This window comes from Dromaius novaehollandiae, chromosome 1 (genome assembly GCF_036370855.1).
Source record: "Dromaius novaehollandiae isolate bDroNov1 chromosome 1, bDroNov1.hap1, whole genome shotgun sequence".
Lineage (NCBI taxonomy): Eukaryota > Metazoa > Chordata > Aves > Casuariiformes > Dromaiidae > Dromaius > Dromaius novaehollandiae.
The window spans coordinates 132010300-132034162 of record NC_088098.1 but is presented as its reverse complement, the minus strand read 5'-3'; the positions used below and the strand labels follow the sequence as shown (position 1 = coordinate 132034162).

The 23863-nt window shown below is 35.8% G+C and overlaps 1 protein-coding gene across 4 annotated transcripts in view; it reads right to left on the bottom strand.

Moving 5' to 3' along the window:
• Nucleotides 1-23863, bottom strand: part of KLHL15 (kelch like family member 15) — a 75308-nt gene that overhangs the window by 7631 nt on the left and 43814 nt on the right. For all 4 annotated transcript variants that reach the window (XR_010385293.1, XM_064498245.1, XM_064498235.1 and 1 more), the window contains 6 exons: nt 20468-20578; nt 17908-18027; nt 14003-14057; nt 12837-12932; nt 11040-11131; nt 6487-6594 (listed from right to left, as the gene is read on the bottom strand). Coding sequence is in view for 3 of the 4 variants with exons in the window: in XM_064498245.1 (XP_064354315.1) it covers nt 6487-6594; nt 11040-11131; nt 12837-12932; nt 14003-14057; nt 17908-18027; nt 20468-20578 (582 nt within the window). In the remaining variant the exon portion in view is untranslated. The remainder of the gene's footprint in view (nt 1-6486; nt 6595-11039; nt 11132-12836; nt 12933-14002; nt 14058-17907; nt 18028-20467; nt 20579-23863) is intronic.

Here is a 23863-nt window from a genome sequence, read left to right as displayed (position 1 = left end):
AAGAAAGGAACAAGGACTGAAAAGAAGGGTGCTTTTAAAGCTCTAGTGTTGGGTCATACTATGGTGTTCTGAGTGTGCTCTGGCTTTTCACATTTTGGCCACTTCAGTAAAAACAATAGGTGACTGATCCAGTGTCTGGTGGTAATCTGGGTAAAGGGAAGAGGGGAGAGAGAAAGAGCATTTAGAATAGCTGAAACTATGGTGAAACTCTGAGTGGCATAAAGACAATGCAAAGAGAGAACTGACTGCAGAAAATTGTTTTTGTGTGTTTCAGTACATTTCAGCTGACTGGCTGACCTGGGTTTAAATGACTTGGTGCCATAACACATGCTCTTGTCACTTGAAGATGAAACCATCCTAGTACTGGAGCTAAGTTTTGCACCTCTTCAGAAGCAGTGCTTCAGTAAATGGAACAACCTGACAGCACAGAACAGCACTACAAATGACTGAAGTATCACAACCAGTAGCGGAAGAGGAAGGGCAAAAAGCTGCCTTCCATGAAAATAAACATCAGATGAGCAGGGACACACATTGAAAAACAGGAGCTGATTCTTAAGAAACTTACAGGTGGTCTGTATTAAACTGTGGCTCTGAAACAATGATTTTCAAGCAGTCTTCCATAGGGAAACTATAATTCTTTGTACAGAAAACTACAGCCCTTGAAGTTATGATGGTGCACAAAAATCTTCCAGCAGCTATGTTTGGTCCATCCCTCTGATCTAAGAGTAGGTATTACAGCTGACAAACTCAGCCAGTACTAAACAGAGACTACATGAAAAGAAAGCTGCAATTCGCTGGCTTAAAGGTTCAACTAGTAACAAGCTTTTATAGGCACTGGAAGGCCAAGCTACAAGGAAAAAAAAAAACATTGAGAAAGGAAATATTACATGAACTATGATATAATGGGGCAGTGCAGAGGGACCACAAAGACTAGTTGAAGCCAGTGCAAGGTGTTAGCCTCCATAATTGGAAAACCCCAGTAGTGAAAGCTTGATGCCAGCTAAGGCTATTCAAAAGGATTTCAAACAGTATACATCATTATAAAAACTGTATAAAGACAGAAGATGATATGATTCTCCGCAAATTTTGCAACTAAATTTAAGATAAACAAGGTTTGAAGGACACATTTTTCACTTTATTTCCAATGTCACTTCCCTGTCTTTCACCCCCAAGATTTACAACCTGAAAATATAAACATCAACAGCAATACCACTGATTTTTGTGGAAATAATCCTTGTGAGTAAAGATTACTCAAGTAAGCAAAAGAATTTCAGAAGATAAAAATCTTAAAAATATCCCTGGCTTCTCACCAAGGTGGTTTTATTTCCTCTACCACTTTACCTATTTGGGTGAAGTAGCAAAAAATGTTGTCTATTTTATACCAAGATAGTGTATAAAGAAGCTGAACTCTGACTGTCCCTTATTAGAAAAATGTTTCGTCCTTTTGCCAATACAACACTGAACACTCGTTTTCACTTATGATTCTTACATGGTTTTACTGGACAGGCACTTTCGTCTTGACAACCACCCCCTTCAGCAAGCCAGTTTCAGAGTACGAAAATGTTATACTGTAAATAGTATACTCAAAACTACCAGACTGACTTTCTCTGGAGAGGGCCTCCAGCTATAGAGTCTCAACTGTTACAGCAGTTTATAGCAGAAGGTCCTGGAATTCATCTCTTTTGGCAGAACTTTGATTTCAGTTGATACGACCTCAGTTTGGCATAGCTTTTTGCTCCATAAAACCTTCAAAAAATTAACATACCATGTCTATTTAAATGACATACTCCTGCACAAACATCATATTATGCACAGCTGTGATACCTATGACTATCAAACACATTGTGAGCAATGAAACAAATTAACACAAGCCAAGAAGAGCCACCCATGTAATGTTTGGATCTTTGCATGAATCCTTTGTGTAGCAACAGAAAAATGAGTGAATGTCACAAAAACAAAAACACACAGTAACATCTTCTGCTCTGTCATGGTGTCCTGAAATGCGTTACATCTGCTAAAACTCATGAATAACATTTATATTTGCCTTCACTAGTTATGGAATCTAGCTGCCTATAATAAGGCATGACCATAAGGAATGAATATACAAAAAGCCCCGATTCTTTCACTGGGCTGTCAAATTAAGGCAGAAGTCCCAGAATCTATCGCAGAATACTCTGCCAGTTTTGGTACATGATAGGAGTATTTATTTTTCTTCCTTGACATTTCTCTATCAGCAAAAGCTCCATTTTTATGCAGCTTACATTACTGCCAAAACTTTTTTTGCTGGAATGGTTTATACTGATTTCATGAATCTAATCAGCAGTACAAACAAAAAACACTTTTTTGTGCTAGTATAAGCACTCAATGTTAGAGATGGACTGACAACAGTTTTTTTAAGGTAGACTTGACCCCTCATCTCATGTTACAGTCCCACCTGTGCTTTTAGGTATCAAAAAAGGCAGAGATTCTCATTATCAAGTGTGGTTGACCACATCCTGCTAGAACATCACTACACTATCTTTAAGAAACAAACTTTTCACCTGTATGCTTTATACTAGTTCACCAAGGTAGACAAAAGACTTTTTTTTCATTAAAAATATTTCTCAGCTCACATTCAAATGACTTTGAAAGCACATGACTTTTTACAATTGCTGTTCAGCTTCTCTAAAAGTCATAGAGACAACACCCTCTCTTTAACAACTTCAGAGTGAAAAAAAAGCAATGAGACTGTATACTCAAGTGTTTAGAGACCTCTGAACATCTGAAATACAGGCAATTTCATCTGAAGCGTGTAGTACTTCATTTCAGTCATGAGACTTCTGTACCTTGCCTAATTTATCAACTTAACTGGCAATAGTTAACACTACCAATATGTGATCAATTAGATTGACTTTAGGAGGAAATTGTTCAAGGGTACTTGCACTCTTGTGCAAATAACTTATTTTTTGGCAACTAAGGGGTGCAATTTGAAGATTCTGCAAGGAGGAAGAGAAAGAAGTATGTTTACTCAGTGGTCTCTGCAATTTTTTGTGTGGTTTGTTTTTCTGCTGAGGTAGCAAGTGCTTGAATAAACCTTATTAAAAGATGAAAGCTTCAAAGTTTTTGGCTTCCATTAACAACCATGTGTTTCCTTTTGAAAGGCTAGGACACATAATAAAATAAAAAGCTCAGCTAATTTTTATCGATACTGTCAGTTTGTCTTTCTGAAATATTTTAATGTTGCCTATATTTTTTGTGGTATCTTTTGACAATTTAGGTTTTAGGAAAGGTACAGTACAATTAACTAACTAACCTTTGTTTATTCAAAGAGTTATACAAGTTTTTTTTTTACTGAAGTGCCCCAGGCCCAATACAGAGTGAGTATCCACTGCTGAAAGTCTCCACCAACATTCAACTGATGACCACTTTCATAAGACTTGTGTGAGGATTTCTCCAGCCCAGCTTGTACTGGCACTAGTCCCACACCTAGACCTACCTAGGGAACTAGATCCCATACCTGCGGTCCATCAAGTGAAATTGCCTCTCTTAAACATATTCTTTTTCAGTGGCTACGTCCCTTATTTCTTAGGCCTCCATGCAGCAGATACCTTATTCCAATCAGATAGGACTTTTGGTTCCCAACGACCCAGAACACCACTGTTAAAGCCATACTGCATTGTCAGGTTAGTAGGAACTGTTACCAGCTCTTAGCTAAGGGTCAACCAGAAGATCCACAGTGAAACATTAAAACTTTCTGCTGGTTCAAAGTTATTTTCAAATCACCCATTAGTTTTGACATGCCACTTTAAAGAACTAATCTGTAAAATAAGAGAAGGGCAGCAGCCCTCTGTTAAGGCAACAGTTCTTAATCAACAGAACAACTACAACTGCTTAGAAATCAGGAATGAAAGATGCAATGAGTCTAGAAATGAATTCAAAACAACAGAAGCTTTAAAGTTACACATCTGAACTTTTATTTCTTTAAATAACCACTAAAAAATTTCCTAACAACAGTTTGACCTTACAGGCTCTCCCTCCCACACACATTTAATCAGGCATAAGCTATCTAGCTCTAACCAATTCTTTGGTCTCTTATACTCTGCTTCTCTAAGCCATCTACAAATATTTTGCAGCAGCCAATTTGTTTATCTGAGTCAGAGAGGTGCAACTACAAAGAGAGCCCACTTCTGCGGAATAATGGAAAAGTCTAGTAGGTAAACAAACCAAAACACCAAATTATACACCAATAACCAAAACAGTTAATTAAGATAATTAACTTGAGAAGTTTGAGGCAGGTTATAAATTATGGTCAAAATATTTTATAATGTAATGATTCATTAAAACAGTTTAGCATTGGCTTGTGAAGAAATGTGATCTCCAACTAATATCATTAATCAACCACATTGCACTAATTCTGAAACTGGTAGAATTTTGTAAAACGCAAAATGCATCTGAAGAAGAAAAACAGAATCTAATTTCCAATTTTGTTTTTTTTTCTTTTAGGGAGTGAATATTTATGAATATTTGCTCTAGCATAATGGTGTCACTGTATGCTACTAATTGGACACTACTATTTGGTCATAACACCTAGCATTTTAGAGAAATAAACAACCATAGCTATACACAACTGAAGTTCTACAATTCACTACTGTTAGGTATTATACTTGACCAACTCAAACTACAGGCAAAGTCTCAATTCAGTGCAAAACATTAACAAAGTCATTTTTCTACCCATTCCCCTCCCCCCCTTCTCTTTTTCTTGTAGAGTGATACCACTTTGGTCTTTGGCTTCCTGTTCATGTCTGTTATTTTTTGAGCTGTTGATTTCATTTTTACTTTAAGTCCTGAAGCCCATCACTTCAAAGACTCTTCCAAGAGTGGACTTTGTGGGTATACCTGAATCTCTCTCAAAGACAGAGGTCACTTTTTTGGTTTTTTTGCTGGGTATTCTTTGACATCCACGTGTTTAATTTTTTTTCCACAAGAATTAATTCCAAAGACTTATATTAATACATATATAAACAAAATACTTGTCTTAATATACACTGCTCCAGCACAGAGAAATATATAAACAAATATACTTAGATACTACTACAAATACTACCTCAAAACCAAGGATAAATTCATTCATGTACACTGAACGATAAGACTTAGAGTGCAACTACTCTGTTGACTATAAATCAACTATGGAAGAGCGCACTTGTTGAGATATTGAGATTTACAGCAACTAAAAGCACACATGCCCTCAAATGGAAGTGTTATATAAAAGTGGGCCTTAGGAGAGCTAGAGAAAATGCTTCAATTCTCTCAAGAAGAAATTGCACCCAAAGAAATTGTACTGCATCACTGATGTTCTGTACGGGGAACAGGGAAAGCTATTTTGTTCTGAAACTAAAAATAAGCATGCAGACATTTACTTAGCTGTACTAGCAGTGTTAATTCAGAAATTCTGTTTTTAAAGAAACCCCAACGCTTGCCAAAATCTGTAATACAAAACCACTATGTTAGCACCCTACTCTGTTATTAAATGCAGTCACTTCTAAAGAAAAAAAGCAACCTGCTTAGCATAGCACAAAACGCTAATGCCAGACAAAAAATAAAGGGTGACATGTAGAATAGAAAATAAAAATGAATGTTATTTGAACTAAGAAATTGCCTACTTGAACATTACTTTAGCCCCTCATACAACAGCCAAGTTCTTGAGAGAAACATTTAACAATTGGAAATGTAGAAAGCAGCACTTTCAGCAATGACTGCCTTCAGAACTTCACCAGGACACAGGTTCAAAGATGACTCAAAGAAATCTTTTTTTACTGGCACTTTTCTGGATGAGAACCAGTTAAATCAAGTTTTTTCTAAAATAGGGCTGTAAATATGAAACCATACAGCTTGTCATCCATGACTAAATTCCTAAGAGCTGCATATTCCTATAAAATGCAAATTCTTATGACTAAATAGTAATGTTTAATAGATCAGTACAAAATCATATCACTGCTCTACAGCAAATGTTCCTGAACACACACCCCCCAGAAAAAGAAAAAGAAAAAAAAGAGGAAAAAAAAGAAGAAAGAAAGTGAAAGGGGAACAAGATTCTATTTTACCTTTTCAAAGACAAGATACATATAATGAAAAAACAATGCCATTTGGGATTTTTAAAATGGAATCTGTCAAATTTAATCAGCATTTGTTTTAAAAAGTAGGGGTATTTTAATAATCAGAACTATAAATCTTGATCTGAAGCACAAAATACTCCTAACTTTTCTATTGAACACTTAGTAGATCACATATTAAACAACTACTAAATAAAACTTCCAAACAGTATTTCTGAAAGTTTAAAATGGGATAAGTTTTTCAGAGGTTAGAAAGACTGTATCAAATCCTTGTCTTCACAGAAAAAAGCTTAGAGTAAAAATTTATTATTTAAAATAGATATGCTTCACCTGAACATGTCACGGGTTCCTACACATTTTCTTGTAATTCAGAAATCAAGCCCCTCAGACTTCTTACCTTATCAGTTTTTTTCCCAGATTTCTTCTTTTTAGGATTATCCTTCCAGAGAGATTCTACAGCAATATATCCCTGTAGACTCCAGTCATACAGCTGCGTACCAGCAACCTGTAAAACAAAAGGTATTAGAAAGCATGAATTTAATAAACACCTGAGAAAGACTATCTTGCTTTTTGTTCAAGTGGAAGAGATTTCAAAAGCTCAGATCTTTAACAGAGATGTTTTAGGGACACACATGCTGTTCAAGCTCAGGGTGTACAGCATTAGTAAGCATCTTGAAAGAAAACAAAAATGTCACACACAGAAGTAGAAAAGTTACCTGCTTTAGCAACCTGCTAAAAAACTGTTCAAAGAATACATTAAAGTATATTTGTATAAAAATGGGTGGAAAGAGGATACTGCATGGAAATAATTTTGGATTTTATAATCTTAGTACCCTTCATTCTGTAGATATAACATATTCAAGTTTTTTTTTTCTTAACTTGACCTTACTGCCATTTTAGAAATTTTATTTTGTTACTATTTTGCAATTTTACATTTTCACTGCTTTGACAAAACAATAAGGGTACTCCTTTTTTCGCTTGCTATTTAGAAGCAAGATCTAATCTGCTGATAGGTGGCTGTAATGAATAACCAGCAGTCAACTCCTAAAACACAAGAGGGGTAGGAAAGACACGGTTTTTATTATATGACCCCAATATGTAACTTTATGACAGGAGAAATCCAGCTGCCTAATAACAGACAATATCTTCCTGTCCCCTACATGATATGGAACTGTAAAATTCATAGTATCCTTTAAAAATCCTTGTCAGGTTTTTGCAACTCCAGACTCAGGTCAGAACTCACTTTCATATCAATACTGGTTTTCTTACAAATAAGCAACAGCAAAAATGGACAATTTGCCCAACTAGACAGCCACTAAACTAAATTTAAAAATATATGAAATCAAGAAATGAGAAGGCATCACCCTATTATCCAACAACAGGCAAAAGTGAAAAAAGAAGGAAGACTGTAAGAACAGGGTAAGCATAAATGACACTTCCTCCTAAGTTTCTTCCAGTCTCCAACAACTTGCTGCTCAGAGGCTTCCTGAGCCAGAGGTGATTTCTGTGTAAAAACTGCCAAAGCATTTCTCTCATATGAACTTGTCCAGCCTCCCCTTGAACCCCTTTATTTTTTTAGCATCCACAAAATCCTGTGTGAAGGAGTTTCACAGCTGGGCATATATCCTGCGACGAACCACTTCCCTTTGTGTGCCTGAACACAAGGGACTACACTAGTTGTGCAGCAGAACTGTAATGGATGTGCTTCCGGGTAGAGAGTGCGTGACCACCTTTGTACTGCAACTAGCACAAGTGAGGTTTTGAACCAGAGACCTCCAGCCTTGTACTATTTTTTTAATGCTGCGTCAGATTTTAGGAAGAGTACAAATACAAAACTGGCCGTATCCAGACTGCAGCAGGGACAGCTATTTTGCAGCAGATTCAAGATCAGAGAGGTGACGCCCACACACAGGCCACAGTTCCTGTGCGCTGAGCAAGCCAGTGCTAGACAACCTGTAAGCTGCATGTTTCAGGCTCAACAGGAACACATGCAAGAAATTCTGTTAACTATCCACTGCATCCTCTAATGAGCACAACAGCGGAGCCACGTGTTAGAAACAGTCTTGTATTTTATACCTCCTTTTTTTTTTTTTTTCCCCAACCCTGGAGCAATTTAAGAGTATTGATGTATTGCCCCTATTCTCGGCAGTGACAGTTCCAGCCAGGCAAAGTAAAAGGAACAATAACAATACAAACAGTTCATTCAAACTGTTCAAAGTGCTCATTTGAACATTCATACAAAGAGTTCATTTGAAAAGTGGCAAGTTTTTCCATGCAGTAATTCAGAATTCTTAATTTTTGGAAGATAACAATTTCCAATTTATCTGTGTTACAGCATGCTAAACTACATCCCGTGTTCAGTGCAACACTGTAAGTTAGTCTGTATTTGAATAAACAAGTTCAAAAGTCACACCGAGTGGCTGTCAACAAGGATCCTGGAATAGCTTGAAAGTGACCCTGGACCATAAATACCCATACCAAGTACAGTCGGTAGCATCAGCAATTCCCATGGCTCAATCTGCATGTAAACAAGCCTCTATCTTTTAACTGCACACAAGACTCAGCTTGTAATATCGACTTTTCTATATGCTGTATATACAGATTATCAAGCAGAATTACAATAAGCAATTGTTTATCAACACTGCATGCTGAGAAACTAAATTGAGGATCTGCTGGCTTTTCTGCATTTATACTGTACTCTGCTTTGTTAGAGGTAGCAATTTCACAAACATTTCGTTCTCTGGCAGAGGTGGACTACATGACCCCAATTCCCTCTTTTCAACCCCCAGTTCCTGCAATTATGCCAAGCTCTCCGTTGTGCTAGTACAACTGTTTAGGCATTATGCACTGCGCCGAACTGGACAAGGAAACAAATATAGGTTAAAAATAACCACATAATTCAGTTTGTTATCAAGGAAATAAACTTATGTATTAGGAGGATTTTTCTTCCTTCCAAGAAGAAAGCAAGCATAAAACACATGCTGTTTTAGGAAATTTGAGAAGTTCCAATACAAATAAATAAAAATAAAAATATGACTGACAACTCTTCTAAAGAGATTGATTTAAGTAACTTAATAGTGGAAAGTTTTTCCAGACAGAAGCCACAGTTAATATAAAACCTTTTGAAATACATCATGATCAGCTGGAAAGCAATACAGTTTCAAAACACTAGTTAAAGTTCCACCAAAACACAATAAAAATAAATAACATTATTAAATCAAGTTGCCTTACTACATATATGGCCGGATCATCTGCTTAAAGTTATACAAATGAAATTGATGCTAGCAGTGCAGCAATAAATCCCTTACAAATTTGTGCTCTAGCAGAATGATTGCCGGGGGTGTAAAAAGCACAAAATATAAAGAAAAACTTATGTTCCAAAATATGTCCTATACTGTTCTATCAACACGGCTCACGAGCTTCGTATTGCAAGAATCTCTTTTTAGGCTTACAGAAACTTTTTGAAATGCCTATGAAACATTTCAAAATAATTACTAAAGAAGAAAATGCTTCTGATTACAGATTAAAAGCATAAAAAAAATAGTAATCTCCATATGCTTAAATTCTTGCTTTTTTAAGGAAAAAAGGGGCAAGAGAGAGAACAAAGGAACCAAAAAAAAAAAAAAAAAAACCACTCAGGACATCACTCTCCATAGAAGCTTACCAACTCTTAGATCTAGCACCCTGATCAAGTCAACAAAGCTAAACCTATCCCAATCAAGTTTCAAGCTCAGTGTCTCGTATCAAATCTTTTGTTATAGTCAAGCTAAGAACTGTGAATTAATCAAAGTGCAAGCATGCACTTCAAAGTTCTGGTAAAATAAACAGGGTATTGTGAAGCTATTAGTAGAAAATCCATAGTTAATGCTGAACTGAGTTTCTTTTAAAAAAGTAACATCACTTTGAAACCATTCAAACACTTCCTCCTTTATTGTTAAGACGACAACTAGAATTTCAATACACAATTCATCTACAGAAAAGTCTAAGCTTCTTACATGCTAGTGCTTTTTCCTGTCACTTGCATAATTTTCACTCCCTGAAGATAGTCAACATAATTATTTTTATTTACAGTATCTGGATCTTGGAAGCATTAAAAAGATCCCAGCCAAGATCAAGGCATCACCTTACAGAGTATTTCTGATACACTTAAATATGCACAGTGTGGGTGGTTAAGTGCTGGATTTGAAGAAGAATTTGGTGGACATCTGAGGAATCTGCCAGTACAACTGACTGTACAGCAAGGCATATGAACCGAGATCAGTATGGACTCTAGGCAATTGCCTGGTCTTGTAGTTCTTTCTTTCATAGGAAATGCACTTAAGCAACTGTAAGTTAATATGTTTCTTATGCATCTGTGGAACAACAAATGCATGAACAGGAAAGGTATCCAATGAGCAGCTGAACTCTTAGCCTGTTCCAGAATGTGTATACTACCTTTCTAAAAACTACATCCAACAAAAGGCAGAAAACTTCATTTAGAATGTTTACCTCAAGATGTTGGTCCTATGATTTCTCCATAGAATCTCTTTTTTGTTTTTAACCCCCCCCCAACCCTTGATTTCTAAATATGCTGTTCTCTAAATATGCTCTCAAGATATTTCAGGCTTCCTTAGTATTGTAACTGAATATGTAAACTGTACTTACTAATGATATTTATGTTAATTTATAATTATTGGAATTTAGAGACTCAGAAAGGAATTCATATTCCTCAGACTGAAGACTGCTATGGGTGTCAGAAGCAAAACAAAGTCACTAAAAGAAATGGAACATCTGACTGGCATTGTTTAGATTGCATTTCCTTTGACAAAATAACTTATCAATTTTATTTTGTTAAGTGACAAGCATGAAGACAGGACTTTTATAAAAATGGATTACCAGTTAACTTGAAGATATGAAAAAATAATTGACAAAGTAAAAGACACTTCTCCAAAGAAAAATATCACTACTGACCTTTGCAATAGCAACTGCTTGCTGTGGATAATACAGGGAGGCACCAATTCCCATGAAACCTATAGGATACACCACCTTCTTCATTTTTGAACCTGTTTCACAACAGAAAATACATAGTGGGAGTATACATTAGCTGAGACAGCTGAATGGCCCTACTCAACTTTTATTTATAATCAACACAATTTTACTAAATACAGTTCAGCATATTTTCTGTTTAGGCCTACTTATTTCTTAAGAAACATCGTTAAACTGAGCAATATTTTTTTACTCGGGAAAATATTTTTATTAGCATCTTTCCATACTGAAAACTACCTTACAACTAGATTTGCTGTGGTAGTACACAAGTTAATTCGGCACTGAATAATGAAGTCACAGTTAAGAAATATTGAAGGAAACTATATTGACTGATGCTTTCTTCTAAACTAAAAGGAAAAACTCAGGAAAAGAAAGGTTAGGCTAACATTCTTTTGAGAAATCAAGCAGAAGCAAGAGAAGTTCCACAACAAAGAGAAGACTCTGTAAGTTACTATGACTCACAAACACTGATTCTTCCACAGCTGCTCTTATTCATAAGTTTTCTTGATTCAGTGTAGCAATTTCCAAAGAATTTGAAAGTGCTTTTCAACTAGGATAAAGTACTTAAAATTATGCTGTCTGCCCATTGCTTAATATCCAAATGAATTTTGAGTTTGCTAATCAATTTCAACCAAATCTCTCTCTCAGTCCCAAGGCTGCTTTTCTTTTTTCCATAATTTTGCCACACTTAAAGGCTGGAAATGAATTTCATTCATAATCATATAACAACTCAAGAAGAAGGAACTCAAAGAGAAAGAACTTCAAATGGGAGAAGCTGGAGACCTTGACGTTCATTTAAAAATATATGCTAGAGAAAAAAAAAAAAAAAAAAAAAAAAAAAAAAAAAAAGCACAAACCTGCACTGCTTTACATCGTCTTTGGAAAATTAAATTTTGGGGGGTGGAAGGAGATGGTGTATTCACAAAATGTTTGCCATTTCTAAATAGCCAAGCACACATTTCCAGTTTGTTCAACATATATGGAGTCCATTAAGGTGTACTTTTATCCAAAGCAAGTCCTCACTAGTATTTAAACTCTACAACATTTTTTTCTTGTGCTACCTCCTTTCACTGTATTAAGGATGTCTCACTACAAACACTAAGTACATTTCTATAATTAACATTCTTTAAAACACACATTTCTGTCAAAGCATAAACATATCACTGTTTCTTCAACTAGTGTGATGAACTTAGCTGTATCACATTTCTGCATCACAAAATACATCTGTATTTATACTATACCCAGAGTTCGCAAGTATTTTTGCTGGATATTACCATCTGCAGCAGCTCTGCACCTGGACACACAATACTTTCAAGTGACTTGAATATACAACAAATCGTACATGTATCATAGTTTAGGAACCTCTGTATTTTACCATAATTTATTTCTCCAGTTATTGACAGTGACATGCGATCAAGAACTTAAGCAATTATAAAGAATTTTAGTCTAACAAAATCCTTTCCTACTTTTGTTACAATAAACTAACTGAAAAAGATCAAAGACTAGATTCTAGTAACAAATACAGATTTATAAACAATACTGAATGGATATTATGCACCTACAAGAAGTTTCTTTATAACAGGATGAGCACTGTAGAAACATACTTGTAACAGTTAAGTCAGATCTCATGTCTCACAGTTAAAAATTAGGATCCAAAAAAACCCACAGATAAGTGATTTACCCCAAATCATAACACAACTAGTTCAATGGCTCCCCATTTACCTCTAGCAAGAAACAATCCAACGATTCCAGCAAAACCAATCACACCAAGCCTTGGATAAAATCCAGGAGGGGGATTTTGGAGAAATTCACAGCCCTCTGAAAAGAAGTCAGAACACAGTGCATTAATGTAATGTGAAAGTGTTTTTGTGATAAGGAACCATCAATACATGCTGGCAATTGTCAGAAGACACAAAGAGCTATCAAAACACATTTAATTATCATGTACATCTTGGAACTGCTGGCATAAAATTCAAAGCCTTTGAGATCTTCTCTAGTGACACATGAATGAAACTGAACATCGTATTATGTTTATCAATTTTCATAGATTTGCCTTTGCTTCTGGGCCATCTGTTTTGTTTTGTTCTTTTGCATCTCATTTATATCTTTTTCAAGTTGGTGATAAAAACCTTTACAAAATGGATTCTTACGTTTACATATTAACAAGAATTAGTTGCAATGAAACACTGTACAAAAACCAAACGACAGAACAAAACAAAGACATAGCAGAAATGAAGGACGCTCTCAGATGGAGGTCCGATAAGGGAATAAAAAACTATGGAAAACCTTCCTTCCGTACAGAGGAGTTCAAAAGACAGACTGTTAAATATAGGGAAAAGATAATTAAGGCCCAGGATCTGAAATGAGCTCTAAAGAGGTAGCTGTTAGCATTCATACTCAGTCTTGAGGAGCCAAAATATGAAAGGATGCTTTCAAAACAAAAATAAGTAAAATTATTTTGAATTAACTCAAAATACTTAGGAGATCCAAGGAGGTAAACCAAAATGATAAAAGTTAAGCTTAGCAAAAATAAGACCCAAGACTGGAAGCAACAAATAAACATTGCAGGAAGGCTCACTTACACGGCTGGGTCAAGCAAATACTATTGAATTATGCTTCCTCTTGACTGGGAATAAATTGTGATACTTTTTCTTCATGTCTCTCATTCTTAACGGCATTAGATGCCTAGACCTGCATCCATAGATGCAGGTCTCAGATTTTAACTAAGTGTCATAAAGGTCCACAAAGGAAATGCCCACAGAAAAATAGCCTTGCATGCATAAAAGACTATATGTAGAATGATGCTTAATGGAATTCCCTTTTAATGTAAGATACAGTACAATCCTGCATTTTAAATTGCTTGTAAAGAAAACTGTAAACTGATTTACCTCTACCACGCTCAACAGCTTTTTCTAATTTGGGCACAGCTTTAGCATAAAGATCCTAAAGAAAATAAAAGAAAACAACAGTAAATAGATACCAATTAAGTAAAATATTAACTACAAGACTGTCACTGAGCTGATGAAGAAAAAGATTTTTAGGTCCCCACCCCCTAAATAAATCTCTGGTTAATTTACCCATAATGCATTTTTGTTTGGGTCTGTAAAACACAGGTGCAGTTCTTTTATTTGAGGTCAAACTAGGAAATAAATTTGTGCATTGTTTTATTCTAATACACAAAACCAATCAAGAAACTAAGGAAAACAGAACAATTTTGCAGTTCTAATTTTACCCAGCTCACCAAGACTACTTCCCTTTATTCCCACTTCCTCCCCTCACCCACAGGTTTAGGCTTGCTCAACATTACATTTTGCATAACATACAGCATTTTCTCAAGGTAGTCTTTGGACACAGATCAAATAGAGTACTTCAAAATGTAGAGGTCTACTTCAATATTTCACTGAGTTTCTGATCAAGTAGCTGAAATTCAGGATTCTCTGTTTTCTCAATACATATTGCAAAAACTCTTGAGTTAAGAATGCAAAGGAAGAAAATACAGAACTAATAAACTCATTTCTAGCACTTCAGAGGGACATGACTAATTTTGCAGGCTCATAAATCTCCCTTTCCAAGAGACAGTATCTCAGGCTAACACGACAGCATTTTTGAGATGATCTGGGAAAAAAAGATGCTCATACAGTGTCCAAAACAATTAATCAAAGGAACACTACAGCAATCCCAGGAATTACCTCTAGGGTTTTTTTGGACTGACAGTAAATAGGAAATATAAGGGTGGAGGGGAACAGGGGGGGAAAAAAAAAAATCACACTGCCTTCTATCAAAGCAGAAATAAATCTTAATAAGAGCAACCTTGCTAATTATGCAAAGACAGTTGATTCTTTGGGCAGACTGTACAAGACTGTCCATCAATTAGGGAACAAATTCCTAAATATATATGCCCAAAGCTAAAGAACAGAATGATCTTGATACCACTTGAGCTACATCTATGGGGAAGTGAAAGCATTTGTTCAGGCTACAGTGTAGTTCTTTAGTAGAACTTTCATTTCCTTACTGGCAACAGTGACTTAGCAAAAGTTTGTCAGGAAAAAAAAGTTAGCATGTGACAGATACAACACAACGCTAAATGGGCGTTGGCCATATGAAAAGCCAGTGCAAAGAAGAACACACTCTAAAGACCCAGAGACTAAGTAAGTCTGATCTTCTGTCAGAGCTCACACAAAACTCTTATTTCTACATCTGTGTTTTGAACTGGCTTTCTATTAGGATTAGGCAAGTAATTTTGAAAAAGTAAAAAGGGTATATGGATGTAGCCAATTCTGATTCCAATACCCTGGGTTATGCTTTTAATTTGAAAGACAACTGAGACAGACACCTTAAATGTTATTTTTAAAGTAGCTGGGGGGGGGGGGGGGGGGGAGCCATACTCTGTGACTACAGCTAAGCAAGCTAGATAAACCCGAAACCATGAAGTTTACATGCCCACTTCATAAAATGAGTCAGTGAAACCACTGTGAGGAAATGATCTGTTGTCTGAGCAGAAGAGCACATCTTACACAACTGACTACCATGTAGACAAAAATAAGGCAAACAAAGCAACAGGCCAGTGAAATGTAAAGCATTGTACAGAGCTTACCTGCAATCAGTCCAACCAGGTAACTAGTCTCTTCTCAAATTTCACTCCCAGTTACAGTTACCACAGGCAACCAAACAGAACATAGGCATTTAAAGAGGTCAGAGCTCCAGTGATACTGCAGAATATCCCCCTTCACATTCAAAACTCAAACCTATACCCTGCTGATGCACACTTTAGGAACACGTAACTAGACTGTGAGCAGCCCTGGATATTTCTTCAGGGAGGTGTTAGTACTATTAATGGTTAGCACCACAACACAGAACATTTAGGCAGGAACCACAGCTCTGAGCTCAATATCTCAGCTTTCTGTACAGAACACAAAGAGCAGTTTGCAGCCTAAGAACAGGGTTCACAACAGCCAGCACAGGAAGCAGAAAATCACGTAAAGTTGCCAAGAACAGACCAGAAGACAGGGCCACCCTTCTGCCCTTTCGGGCTTAGGAACTTATGTAGGGATTACAGGGAACGTGTATCTCCGATTCGTATTTATGACCTAGAGGACTCAAAGTTCAATGCCCACAACACTCCTTTTTAAAAAAGTACAGATCCATGTTCTTTTCAGTAAATAGGAGTAAGCACATTTTTAGAAGCTAAGACTACCTGATCAGATATTTCATGCAACACCCTCCCCAGCACAACAGAGTTAAAAAGCCTCAACATTCACTGGGTCAAAAGAGAGCAAGAAAGCAATCATACAACTCTGTAACCTAGCAACAATAGTCTAGACCTAGATTACAAAGACCTTGCCTTTCCTCTATGCTCCAGAGACTATTTCTGTATTTAATGACTGGTTATACTGGTATAAATATGCTACCTAATAAAATACATAAAAAGGTTTTGGGATGAGGCCTAGAAGCCAGGTTTGCCACTGAGTAGTGATCTTCTCTCTGCAGCAGAGTCACGTTCCTTCCCTCAACATTCTGGTTCAGCAAATACTGATTTATTTTCTACACAGTTGTGCTCTGTCACACTTGCAGTGAGGACAACTCATTACTGCTGCCCCCAAACACACCACCTGATATTTTATGGCATCCTCTTTGAGTGTGCAAAACGCAAATTTAATCATTCTCTCCTACCTTTCTCAGTCACAGGACAGTACCAAATCCAGTTCTCCCATATCTTGGGATACTATAAACCTTTCAGCTTCTGTGTAAGAGCAAGATTGGCAACTGTTCTGGGTGTGCAAAGCAGCAGAACCATGGGCAGCTAAGGAACTATACAGAACACACCTTTCAGGTGCTGGTTTTGAAGATGATACTTTTGGACTTCATCTCAGCCCAAATCCTATTTCAGTATTAACTGTGGGCCTGAGCACTAGTTCTTTACAAGTTCTTTTATTAGCCAGTCTTAAAGCCTAGCTTTAAGGCTTTGTTTTGTTTTGTTTTGTTTAAACAAAAGGGTTACCTTGACTTCAAGTGATTAATGTTTGTATATTTGAACCTTTTTTTTTTTTAAATCAAAAAGCTGAAAATCTTCAACATTTAGTTTGATTGCTGAATGCATTTCAAATAACTTTTAACCCATTCTGCACAGAAATTCTACTTTAGAGGTAACGTTACCCTAAAAAAGCACTGAACAAACACCACTAGCTAGCTAACCTGAAGCAAGACCCAAAACAAATTTAATAAGCTTTCCCTATTGTGAAAAAAAAATAAAATAAAAAACTTAATATTTGTTCATACAGACAAAAGTGCTTTGAGCAACTGCAGTTGATTCTTAGTTTATAAAGTTCACCATCAACCTCTCAAGCAATCTACTTTCCCATTTCCCTTCCCTGATAACTACTTCCCTGCAACTACCTTACAAAGGATAACAGTTTAAGGATTATTACAGATGGCAATTCTGAGCTCTAGTTAGTTAATACTTTTGAATTCTTTCAGAGGCATACAAAAATGTGAAAAAGCAGAGTTTTAGTTGAGCAAAACAGTGGAAAGAAACACTAGTTTTTATATGAAGATGGGGTAAATATGATCTGAATCATGCAAAGTTTTGGAAAAATACTTTTAAAGCTAATTAATTTTTCTAAGAATATTTTGCTGCTATCTAAAGATTCTTATAAATTCAAATCCTTTCATGACTATTTTTAAAGCAATTCTTTCTTTTCCATTCAGAAATGTTTTAATTCTGTATCTAGAAACAAAATCCTGGCTCAACCCTTATCACCAAATCACTACCACATTTAACACAAAACCGTTATACCTGACACCAGGCTGTGTATGGCTCCATAACATGCCGCAAATGTGAAACCCCTTCTTCCAATTGGGTTTGTGGATTTTCCACATATTTAGTCTCACGAGCTGGAGAGGAGTAGAGTGATAGCTGTGAATATTAGCAAACAAGAGGTTAAAAACAAAGGTATAATAATGCAAGTAGGTCTTCAGCGCACTAAGTCTCTAACCAGAGAACATGGTGCTTACTATGTAAACAATGCATAATGAAAATTCAAGTACAGCTGTGAGACAACTATTAGGAGCGAAGTTTAATTACACATTATGATGAAGATGACTTCTAATTGCTATGCAATTCATCCAAAGTAGCTGCTATATGATCCAAGTCACAGGTTATAAATTAAACTAGTTTCATAAGAACTCAAAACATAATTGCAAGAAATGTTTCTAGTCTTAATCAGCACTTCTGGTTCCCAGTTAACATACTACATACATAACATACATAAATGCACTAGAACTTTAAAATCACAATCAATCATTTCTTATATTTGCACAAGCCATTATTAGAGAGTCTAAGCAGTTACCTAACCAAGGTAACAGCCAACACAAATGTGGCTGTTTGTTAGTGAACTACATTCCAGCTTTTTTGTTTGTTTAATTGTACTATCTCCCAGTGTTGCAGCCATTAACCACAGTAGCGACTGACAGCATTAACAGCACCAAAAGGATGATATGAGCAAACAGGAACTATAACATCCACCTAAAGTGCAATGAGCATCTTCACATAATAAATACTAAAACACTGTATTTGGGGCTTAACACACAATGTACTTGTTGCAATTACCTGAGCACATTTAAGATTGTAGTATTCCCTTTAAAAAAAAAAGTTTATATTATTGAAGTGGAACAGCGAAATTTAGATAAAAATAGAAAGACTGTTTGTTAAAATTCTTAGTATTTTTTACTAAACTAATGTATAGTATAAAAGTTTATACTACATTTTGTAGTTCAGTGTAAACTAATGTTTATACTGAAGCAACATATTGTTGCCTCAAAGTGCAGTTAGCACTCTTTTCAAGGTAAGTTGGAAACAATTACCTATCACAGCAACAAAAGTTGTTAATCTTAATCAGAGATACAGTGACATGTACATAAAATTAATTTGACAATTTCCACAGTTGGATTCCCCATAATATTTTATAAGAAAATCATTTCAAATCTCATTTCCCTAGGAAGTCTGGTTATCTCTGGCAATCATAATCACAATCAGTTGTGCCCCAACAACTTTTGATCCTGTTAGATAACCTCACAGCCGAGTTTGACATATGGATACAAGTCTCAGAGATAATTAAATTCCCATACATTTGATGAAACTAGACAACTGACAGAGAGTAGAGATCCAAATTAGCGTACATACTGGGAATGCTAAGAAAGGTGGCCAGAACTCCACCGTCGCCCATGCTGCTTTACTGAAGCTGATGAGCAAGCCGACCACTCAGCACATGCGTAACTCCAGACTGTTGCCTCACTACTGACTCATGCCAATGGAGGTGCAGGGCACACAAAGACCCAAGCTAAAGTTCTTCCTTTGAGGTGAAGTTAGGAGACTGCTTCAGCTATTCATCTTCTTATACTATGCAAGTGAATTGCTGATGCAGACATATCCAAAAGACCTGAGTCTACAGAAAAATAAGCTTTATATAATTCCACTACTCATGAAACAACTCTTTAGTTTGGGTTAAAAACGTTTAACTTTATTTTTAAAATAAATAAATAAATTCTCACAGATATAAGGCTCTATTTAGTTATGAGCTACAAAATATGTCTCTTTAATGTTTGAGACTGTTAAAAGCATATGCAACAATACTGGTAAGTAACTACACTACAGTTTGAGATAGGACAGGATGTTCTAGAGTTGTGACTGTGATATAAGCAAGACATCTGAAACATCTTAAGGAAACAGTTGAGTGACAAGTTTAAATTATCATTACTTTCCATATTTGTTGCTACTTAGGTCCTACTGCTGCAAAGCAAGGAAAATTGACATAATTCTGTGTGAAGGCAGTGTAGCCTGTAGGCTACAATACTTAAAGCGTTACCAGGCAAGAAATTTTGTTTCTAAAACAGAGAATAAATTACTGCACTTTTAGAAGTACAAGCTTCTGGTTTTGCTGTTTCACTTGAAAACATAAAAGAAATTTTAACAGAATTTGACAACAGTGTTTGTCATAAAAATACATGGCATTATCTGGATAAAAAGCAAAGAAAATATTCCTGTGGATTTGAAACATGACTCCAGGTAAACCTACAAAGGTGAAAAGACAATTTCTGAATGAAGAACAGAAAGCTTTAACATATGAAAAAGATCCTGCACATAAGCAAGTCTGACACTGTCAAGCAGAGGTCATCAAACGCAACACGATACTGACTTCTCTGGTACTGAAAATAGAGAATTGAGTTTAAAGGCAAGGATACAAAAGATAAGGAGATGCACCCAAACGCATTTGCTCTTCAAAATATATTTGGTCTTTCAGAACTCTGCAAATATTTCTCCATAGGTAGAAGAGCACTAGGGTTCTAACCATACTTACCTCATCAATTTTCAGCAGCTCCTTTTTGGAAGTTTTCTTCTCTGAAGAGGAAGCATAAACCTGGATAGAGAGCAAGCCCAGGCTAACAGGGGTGACCCCCAGTTGAATTACCTAGAAACATCATGAGAAGAACATGTAAGTTGTAAGTCCAAACAAGATGGCAACATGTTTGAACACATCCCATACAGACAAAATTTATGCTCCAGTATATGGTAGTAGGTGATAAATTAAGATGATTGGAAATCGGGAGAAAGGGAGGTCAGCAGTACTCAACCTAACACTCTTGGGTGCTCAAATGATAACGCACAAATTGTTCAGAAGATATTTAGAAAAACTTAAGGCTAAAGGAGACAGCAGCTATAAATGTTAATCTCAGTTTCTACGTCACAAAAAGATCTTCTGTTTTCTCTCACTTTAAATACAATTACAACCAACTTTGCCAGTATGGATACTAAGAACATTATATTATTTAATTCATATTTTAAACAATTTTATGAAAGTCCATAAAGCATCTATTTTCTTCAACTAATACCAAAAAATTCAGCATCTTATTTCTAGTTATTGTCTACATCTAGATTTAGGGGAGGGAGAGAGAAAAAAAAAAAAGACTTACAGGTGAAAGTATCAGCACATAATCAGTGATTTCTAAGAATTTTAGGACTGTCTCCTACTTTTATGTGAGACATGAATTATAGCACTGCTAGCATCATGACAGACACTTGACTGTTTTTGAATGCCTCAGATTCAATCACACAACACAATCACCATATAGAAGGTGAATATAATTTTTCCCATATTCAGGATCTATGTTAAATTCTATTTCTTAACAGAAGAGAATGCTTTAACCAAAAAAAAAAAAAAAGAAAAAAGGTGCAACTAATCAAGAACACACAAAAAAATTACCAACAAATACTTATCCTCATTAACAGCAAATGCTTAACCCAAGAAGGCAGCTAAAATAGAAGACCTTTCAATATCTCATCTTTGTGTTACTAAACTGACAAACATATCTTAGTGTGCAGAGTTACAACAGCCTGTGTTTTTTTGCACCATGTTACAGCATGAGGGAATTTAATGGCTTGCAGCTGCCAAGCTGGAGATGCTTGTGGCATCCATTCCACACAGGAAGCCCTGCTGCTCCCCTTGCCCTACCTTTGGTGGCCACAGAGTTTCACTGCGAGGCAACTCACCTCACTAATTTGGCAAAGATTAATCCTGCAGAAGAAGTGGAGAGCTTTTTGTGGGGTTCGCAAATTGAACCTAATCATGAAACAGTCTACTGAGCACCAAAATAACGTGTGGTCAGGGAAGAGGGGATGAAGAAGTCGTCAGCAAGACCTCTTCCTTTTCAAGGATTGTAAGGATATTATAGTGACCTAACAGCTTGTGAAACGGAAGCCCATGTTAAATCAGTGCATCTTTCATGCTGTTATGATAACTGGCCTAGCAACAGGATTAGTCTGAAACTTTGTCTCTGCCCATTGCAGAACTGTTAGAAAGTAGCTTCAAAATTATCCAGACTGTTTATTGTATACAAATTAGTATTTGCAACTCAAATTTCATCCATTGCTTTGCAGATTGAATATTTATTAAACATTAAACGAAACCGAGAGACTCTTCGAACTCGAAAGTAGAAAATACAGTTGTCAAAGTTCCTGAAAATGTTTGCTCATGTGCAAGGAAACAGCACATAAGAACTAAGCCATGTGGTTGTTTTGCAGAAAGGGGGATCTAATGGACCAAAAGGGGTGGAAAAACTTGCTTAAAATGGAAGTTTGTCCTTACTTGTATTTATGGACTCGTTATTACAGCAATATAATGAAACACAACAATGACCAGACCAGCTCTGTTTCAGTCAAGGAAAGACATGAACAATCTTTGATAATGTTTGCTTAAACAAAGACTTTTCACATACTTTGATTAGCCAAGACAAAAACATGAATGCCACTAACCATTATTAACTGTAGGATCTATTTCCTCATTCTCTATTTCACTGCAAAACTGTTCTTTCACTGAAAAGGCAAAAATCTGAAATGCATTTTCATTCTGAAAATGTTTTCAGTAAAATATTACCTGCTGTGAATTTTCTAATGTTAAAAATAAAACACACATCTAGAAAATGCATGAAGATGCTCATTTGCTCCATTTGCCTTCCTCAAAGCAGCATCAAATTTATTTAAACTACACCTACATTATCTGAACTGCCATGTTGAGTTCAAATATTTCAAGTGAGCCTAAATTTCAAATAACTCTAATAAACTAAGAATAGCCATGCTACAATAACTATTGCATCAATGGCATATACTACACTCAAAAGATGTTAGCAATGGGGAAGGCTTTTGAAATAAGCCTCTCACAACTTCAGAGAGTCACTCAGAGACAATATCTGAATATGGCAAACATTTGTCTTATGTACATACACAGTTTTTACATCTTCAATTTAATGTGTTTACAAGTGTCCTTCGTATAAAAGAAACCTACAAAAACCAACAGCAATAACATCTTTTGTAAAATGACACTTTAATTAAAGTATAATCCATTATTGATCACTTCCATTTAGGAAAAATAAATTGAGTCTACTGTGTTAATAGCAGGTGTGTTTTTTGCTTCTGTTTACATCATTTTCCAATAGCATAAATGGTATTAAATGTCACCAACAAAAGTAGTAAATCTAAATGCCTTAAATATTTGAGTGTTTTAGGTAAATATGCACATAATTCTCAAGCACGCCAACAGTGGAGCATAAGAATGGCATCACCTTGGTTTCCCAAACAGTTGTCAGTGATCACAGGACTACTCAAACAGAAAACTTTAACTGTTCATACTATCACAATACTGAAGTGCAGACATTTTCCAAGGGTTCTGTATTTACATTTTAAAGAACAAAATGGAATTAACAACTAAAAGTGCAAGATGAATCTCTCCTTACGCACGCTGTTCAAGTGAAATCTATACTGCAGTTTACAGGACAGATAATAATCAGTCCTAAAGTGCTATATACACACAATAAAACATTTATTCTGTAGTACAAAAGATTAACTGTTCTATTTTCCATTTCCAAACTTCGCTTTAAAATCTCACTTCTTAATTCCATATTAAGAGTATTACTAAACCAATTGTTTTAGTAAAGCATTTTGATGGAGCTGTGTCTTCAATTTTCTTCAGTCTTACATCTATTCAACTGGTAACAAAAAAGGACCATAGACATTCTCTCTAGGCAATGCTCTGTATTTTCATTAACTAAAAAAAAAAAAAAAAAAAATTCTTTTTCTAACTCTTCAGTTAGAAACTTCATCTGTAAGCACCAGATCACTTACAGGCAACCAATACCAAAAAGCAGTGGGGAAAAAGCTTATCATATTTTATCTTTCGTTCTTTTGCTTCGCTGTCTCCTTC